Raw genomic sequence first — 7,526 nt, 5'->3', positions numbered from 1 at the left:
AGTTTTACTATAATTAAAACTAATTTTTTCCAAGTAAACTTCAATTGTCAAGGACTCAGGTTACTAGACATGAAAAGAAAAACTAATTTTCCCAAATAAGTTTCAAATTGTCAAACACTCGCTCCAAATTTTTTTGCCACGGAGGCAAGTGAAGATTAAGAGAAAAACAATTTTCTTATTTAGTCTGATTTTTGGTATGGTGAAAGACGGAAGTTTAAAAAAATAACAAACAAAAATATATTGGATGTTTGCTATAATAATTTGCAACTGATGCAGAATATTAGAAATTTCAAATGTTGATCGTTCATTGTACTGATGTTTATAACTCTCTATATAGTATTCTTTGTCTATATCATTTCTGGATTTACTTTGTCATAGGTAACAGAATCTAATGATAAAAAGAAAAAATCATGTAAGACTAATAAGACTACCATTATTGTATAATAAGTTGTAACGTTGTACGAAAATTTACTAAAGCAGTATGCTACAATTTGTTTCAGATGTAATAAATTCAATTCTGAAAAATAATAACAACTTTAACTTTAAGAATATCCATAGATTTGATTACTTCTTTAACTCATTTCAAATGTAACAAATATCACCTAGGAAATAGCAGGTTGGACTTCCAGCTTTGTGTTTACTGCCCTCTATTAATTATTTAGAGGCCATTGAGCTCCTCCTTGCTGTTAATATTTATGGTCAAATTCAATGGCCTCAAGCTCGAGCCCCTAAGAATCACTAACTACTTTCTTGCTCTTGATCAAAGCTCCTGAATTATCTCCTTAACTGAATTTTAAAGAACTTTAGGGATGCTAATTATCATCAGGACTGCATGCAAATCAACATCTGTAGTTTATTATAATCCCTTATTCAATTCTGGAGTTAACAAATTTTTTTCCCTAAAAAGTTGCTTCAACACCTTAGTAGTCGCATGTACTCCAGGGGTCAATCTACTTTCCTGGAAAGTGGTTGAGGAAAATTGAACAGATCATTTTTCCGCTTCAGTATTCTGTTGTTCTTCTGTTATCACCCTGGCGTGCTACTAAGGTTGCATATTACTAGCAGAAGTTCGGAGTTTTTGCAAGTGGTAGAACACAAAGCTGGTTATGAGCACTAAAAGTTGTATCCATACCTGTTTTACAATAAATTGTTCATAAAAAACCGACAGGAAACTGGTCATGAGTTCTAAAAGTTTTGCTGACTATAATTTGTTGAGATTCTTAATGTCTCAAGGGATAAAGCGTTAGTCATGCTTCGCTGCTTCATTAGCTACAAAAATATCGTTCTTTCAACTAAAAATGATGATGCTTCGGTGCTTGCTGTGAGGTTTCTCTGGTAATTCAAATGGTTCATGACTTTTAGACCATGGAAGTGGCCTAAAAGGAGACAGAGGACAAGAGCATACATAACATCAAGAAATTCTTGAGCCATCTCAAAGCATAAACAGTTCTGCGTCACCATATGCTCGATGTATAAGCAATTAAACACGACAAATAAAAAGCAACCTCAACATAACAAAATCACAAACAAAATCTAGTCATTAACAAGCTCCCGTTTTCCATGTCCCATCCAAAAGCAAGATATGAAAATTGCACATTGCCATAGTTACGTAATTTCCCTAGCTATTACTAGTATCCAGAACTACTTTCAACCTGCGTTTTGTCACTATTACTAGCAACTATTCTGGAGTTGGATTATGTTATTTCCTTGGAACGGCATCAACTACTCCCCATTGGCCGATCACAATTTATTCAAACATTTTCCTGAAGCTTCACCAGCAGACCTCCAAACATTTTTTATGTGAACACAATCTGGCAGTCGTTATTGCATCTCTTCAATGACAATATTTTGCTGCGAGCTCCAAAGTGTCCAAGCACACCAACAGTCATCTTTTTTAAAGCTTTCACATTCTGCAAAATATAGTCAATGAGCTTGAATTCATATTCCTTTCCATTGAATTTTCTGATTTTTACTTCCCTAAGATGTTTCGGCAAGCATAATGGAACAGGCTCTGCAGAAAGAAACTCAAATTTCTTGTCTTCAGCAGAGGATTCAATCCTGTCATCCCAAAACACCTGCCATTTGGAGAATAATTACGGACTGGAATATCTAATCGAATACATTGCTGTGAGAAAAAAGGATCATTGGGACTCACTTCATCAAAGACCAGCACTTGAAGATTAGGTGCACTCTCAGGTAACCAAGATAACATCTTCCAGCTACGAGTATGCTTATCATAATATTTGCGGACTTCAAGCTCAAGATAAGTTAGCTTTTCAAAAGTTGGCAGCAACTTTTGAAAATAAAAGAGTAACTTCAGGAAGAAATGAGAAAATTGATTAGACAAATAAACACTTGGAAATTTGAAGTTCCAGTCATTCTCCAAATCATAACAAAAATAATTTGAGTTATGCAATAACCAAAGAAAAGAAAAAAAACTACCTCCACCGTGGCATCTAGCAAATAAAGTGATACCACACTTTGTGACCAATTCATAAGCTCAAAGGCAACCTCACAGCGTAATAATTGTTCTTGATCTGATGTTTTCACAATATAAGGGCAAGAAACTGATATTCTGGCTTCAACAAGAGACTTGTGGTTTGGGAGAATGTTTACTTCAACTGCATCGCCATCAAAGTGCAAATGTTGAAGCTTTGGGGCATTTATACTTGTTATACTCGGTCCCTCAACCTCGCATTCCAAATTTACAGCACTGGGGATGTCCAGAACAATGTCCCATTCATCAGTCACACAATGGAGGTAGATTTTTTCCAGGGAAGGGCTTTTTATCAAAAGGGTCAGAACTTCACCCTCTGAATATGTTAAACAGTCAAAATACAGTTCTATGAGCACAGGACAACCCTGAATGAGCCTGGGAGTAGACAGCTCATCTGTCAATATAAATTGTGCCAAATGCAGAATCTTAAGATTCGGCAAAGAAACTGTCTCCGGGACGTAGAAATAAGTAAAGCGACTTTCCAGCTTCATTTCTACAAGTGTTTTGCAACTGAAAATTGCAGGACAGGACAAAATTCCCGGAGGAGACAATGCATTGGAACGATCAAGTCCCACAAAAACCTCAAGTTGTTGGACTCCGCAACAAATTGCGGCGCATATCAGAGAGTCTATTGCCACCCGAAAAATCTCAAGAAACTCTTTCAGGGAAAGATGGAATTTTCTCAAACAATACGGTTTTCGCTGAAGAATCAATTGATGACAACAATCTACCAATCGAGCAAATCGTTGATAATTGGGACCCATAATGTCTACATATTTTTTACCACTATTCGGATCGAATCGTCGTAAAGAGTGATCAAATTCCAGATGAATATTGCGAAGTGAAGTGAAAAGGTAACGCCATCGAGTGGATAGGATGGAGGTGGCTGCAGCTTTCTTTGTTGGAAGAAAGGAAAGGATATGGCAGAGAAGGTCATTTGGAAGAGCGCTTATCCGATCAACATGATCAACTTTAACATGATTTTGGGACTGGACTTTGACAGTTTTTTTCCTTCGATTGCTCCGAATTCTTTGAGCCAAAAAGGATCTCCGGATACGAGACATTTTTAGCTACATATAATTTGAGCAAAAAAAAAGTGCGAAGATATGTGAAAGCTAGCTCGAAAGAGAAAACTCAAAAGAATTCAGGGTTGCATTCTTTAGTTGTTTTGTACAATCCAAAAATTAGCTTCAAATGCTAACCAGAAGTCTCACTCTCGTATTAATGTTTCTAATCCCGCTTTGTCTTCCTTGTTACGGGGAACAGGAGAGCTCACATCACAAAAATGTGGAAAAAAATGACTCTTATTGATTTTTCACAAGCACAACCGCATGATATATTAAATGCAATGTGTAGTTTTGCCTTACATTTAGTGTAGCTGAACTATGTAATTGCAATGTGAAAGAGCAATTATGTATGCATTCCCGAACCGCCCGGGGAAGTTTTGAGATTCTATTTTATATTCCCTAGGAAATTTTGAAAATTTTTATCGAAGTTATTTCTCTTGACCCCTTAGATTTTGATAGAATTCCATTGCTCCTCTACACCTAACTTTCGGATTATGACAAATTTAAACTATGAAGCTCAATTTGTCATTAATTGTATTAGCTTTACATGTTGACTTGTTAAAATTTTTTCTATTATGTCAAGAAAAAATTTGTCCAGAAAAAATTTGTTCAAAACTAAACTATATACACATTTCAATTTACTATTTAACTTTTTGATCTATGAAATTTTAAATTAAAGTACTTTGTCTTGAATGCAGATGATCCGTTAATTATACATGAATTTGAAGCTAATAATTAAGTTTGCATATTTTTTAAAGTTATGTTCTTAAACATATAAAACCAATATATATCTATTAGCAATATTATATGATTATTTTTAGTTACATTTTCTCATAAATGATTGCTTTTCAAATTTGGGATTAGAGAACACTAAAATTATGCTTTTTAGAAAAAAAAAAGTGAATAGTAATTTTTTTTTTGTTCTTAAGATTGTAACATCAAAAAGATAAAAACATTGAATAGTAAATCACATTTTAATTAGTGAAAATGCTAGAGCCAAGACTTGTGGCTAGTGGAGTCAGGATTATATAGGATCATTACTATTCAGTTTAAATTATATATAATGTACTTGTTTTAATTTTTTTTTCTTTGATCTAATCAATTTTTTGGTTTAATAACAGTACAAAAAATTGTACTAAAAGAGAGAGTCTCCACCTTCAGGATTGAACAAAATTTCTAGCTATGCCAACATATCCGCAAAGGTTAACATCTTAGTCATGCTTTTAGTGCTTCTTATCCCATCCAAACAATCCTTGGTCAAAATCCAACATCTCCATGTAAAGATGAGCTACTTGTAACTCCACTTCTGCCAATTGCTCCCCCAAATCTTGCTCCTTCAAAGTCTTCTTTGCCTTGGAATCGCCATGGCCTCTAGGAATTTCACTAGAAGAGGAACACTGTGCTTTATTTCTTTTACAAAAATCTCTAGCATGTTCACTATCAAATTCTTGAAATCTCACTCTTCTAGATGGTTTTTTTGCCCCCACAACTCTTGAAATCACACTTTCTGAAAAAACTAGATTTTTAACAGTCCTCTCTGAAATTCTTAAATCAGCTTGAGCATTTCCACTTTCTGAGAGTTCCTTTCCTTTTGCAAGGATGGACTTTGCAAGAATTTGCTCTTTAATAGAATCAGCTTTGTAGCAGCTAGGAGACACAGTGCCCTTTGCTTTGCATTGAGCAACTAAAGGTTCCTTTCCTTTCGCAATGGGCTCGAAAGACTGCTCATTCATAGAGTCAGCGCCACTGTAACTACAAGATACAGAGCTCTTTGCTTTGGTTTGAGCAACTAAAGGTCACTAATACAAACCCACATCCCACACTGCCCTAGATCTAGATGAAATATCAAAGTTAGATTGCGGAAAAAAAAACTCAACCCTTCTCACTCACGAAGTTATGAATGTTGATCCAATCATGACCCATAACTTAATAGACTAGCGAACCAAGATTGTTAGTAAAAAAAATGCCACAACCAAGTGTGATTTTTGGCTAATAAGTCAATTCGAATATTCTCAAGTAAAACTCTCAAGTATTCAAGCAAAGCTCTCAATAGACAAAGAGAAACTAAACACACAAGATTGCTGGAAAATTCTTATTATTAGTTGATGATAGAAAACATTTGAAGAAGGCTTTTTATAGCCTACAAAGACTCCTAATCTGAAACTAACTATGATTCACTTAAACAATCAAACCTAATCTATTTAGGAAACTACCAAGCGACCTTACTAATTTAACTAACCTGGCCGTACATACATTATAACACTAATAATAAAAAAAATTATCAACTAAACACTTAACAAAACACTACTAATCAACGACCACTCAATCGAACCAAAGCTTGAAGATCATTCGGCCACCTAGGGTTTGGAAACCCTTGAACCCGAGATGTCTTCAAATGGAACTTCCTTAATTCTTGTGAATCTCAAGCAAAGTGTATAGTGTTTGATCATCATCTTTGAGGTTTTCAATCACATTTGTTTCACCAACTTGATCTTGCACCGCGCATACCAACACTTGTAATGACTCTTCGAGTTTCTTCGCAAGAGCTGTAGTCATTGGACCACTTGAAATCTCTATTAATGCATCATTTGGACCATGACCAGCCTTGGCTCCTTCATCACATTACTTGGGGTATTGATTCAAACCTAGGCTATGCTCTACGTAGCTTTGTTGATGAGAATCTGAGTCATTTATTCTTTCTTTGTCCATTTTCTCAGTATGTTTGGCAGAATATTCAACAAAAATGTTCTGTTTGCTGAGATTACTTGGTTTGCAGAGCATTGCTCAAGTCCCTCATATATGTGTTGTGTTGAAAAATTAGAAGGTTTTTCAAGATAATCTTATGTCTGCAGATTGTGTTATCAATCAAATCCTCTTAGTTATTCAGAAAGTTGCTGCTGGCTGGAGAGACATGCATCAGAACCGGCTTAACATTGACATATGTAATGCATTAGGAGTGTTTTTAGCTAGTTAGAATAGCTAAGTGCCTACCTGGTAGTTCTGTTAGCTCTCGAAGATTTGTATTGGGGGGCAATTGGGCGGGTGCCCACGGGGGGCCAATGGGGCTAGGGGCTGGGCAAGTTTGGGTGAAATTTTCCCTGATAAAAAATGGCTTCTCCCCCCATTCCCTGCCCAGCCACCCTTTAAAAAAATTATAATATGTAATTTAATTAATTACAAATATATAATGATAATGATATTATTAGTTATACATATTATATGATGTATATTAGTATATATAATATAATTAATGTTATCAATTATACTAATAATTATACATGTCTACTAATAGAAATTATTAATTAGTTATGCTAAATTTACTAAGACATTTATACTAAATTTCTAATTATGCTTAACACAAAAACTCTTTTTTCACAAAAAATAATCACAATGATGACTTGTTGATTGTATTTGTCTAAAAACTGAAAGCTTGACTACTTTATTTGTATAAGTCTTATCACGTTGGATTGGATTCAAATAGTTTTTTATTTAATTATTTTCATGAATTTCAATTGTGAAATTATAGTAGATAATGTCTTGGTGATATGTTTGGTTTTTAAGTACTTGATTCTTGATTAAAATTTAGTTATAATAAAATTACAAAACAAATTTTTATTAGCCTCCGTTGGGCGGGGTGGGGAAGGGGTCCCCCGCCCTGTTGCCATTCGTAGACCTAGGATCCCTGCTTATTGCTTTGAAATGAAAGGAAGCTTACCCAGAAAAATAATTCAAGTTTTTTGCCAACGTAATCTCCTATCACAAAATAATCCTAAAAATGTTTCACTTGAAAATTTTATTCCCTTTCTATTATATCTGTTATGACATAGGCTCAAATTAGTTGATTTCCAACCCAATTTTGATCGCTATGTCTGGCACGGTAAGTTTCTATAAATAATGGCAAAATAACAAATCATGAGAAATTTGATTTTTTGAACAAATTAGTTTCTTAGTAGAGGTCATCA

The 7,526-nt window shown here is 34.6% G+C and overlaps 1 protein-coding gene across 1 annotated transcript; it reads right to left on the bottom strand.

Moving 5' to 3' along the window:
* Positions 1-1,796: 1,796 nt before the first annotated feature.
* LOC113755494 (F-box/FBD/LRR-repeat protein At1g78750-like) lies at positions 1,797-3,561 on the bottom strand. Its single transcript, XM_027299496.1, has 3 exons — positions 2,443-3,561; positions 2,156-2,293; positions 1,797-2,075 (listed from the first exon to the last, which is right to left on the bottom strand). Exons 1-3 carry the CDS (start codon positions 3,559-3,561, stop codon positions 1,797-1,799), a joined length of 1,536 nt encoding a protein of 511 aa, XP_027155297.1.
* Positions 3,562-7,526: the final 3,965 nt, after the last annotated feature.

Source organism: Coffea eugenioides, unplaced genomic scaffold (assembly GCF_003713205.1).
Source record: "Coffea eugenioides isolate CCC68of unplaced genomic scaffold, Ceug_1.0 ScVebR1_152;HRSCAF=617, whole genome shotgun sequence".
In the NCBI taxonomy this organism is placed as follows: Eukaryota; Viridiplantae; Streptophyta; class Magnoliopsida; order Gentianales; family Rubiaceae; genus Coffea; species Coffea eugenioides.
Note: the sequence above shows the minus strand (reverse complement) of the source record. Positions and strands in the feature narration are given on the sequence as shown.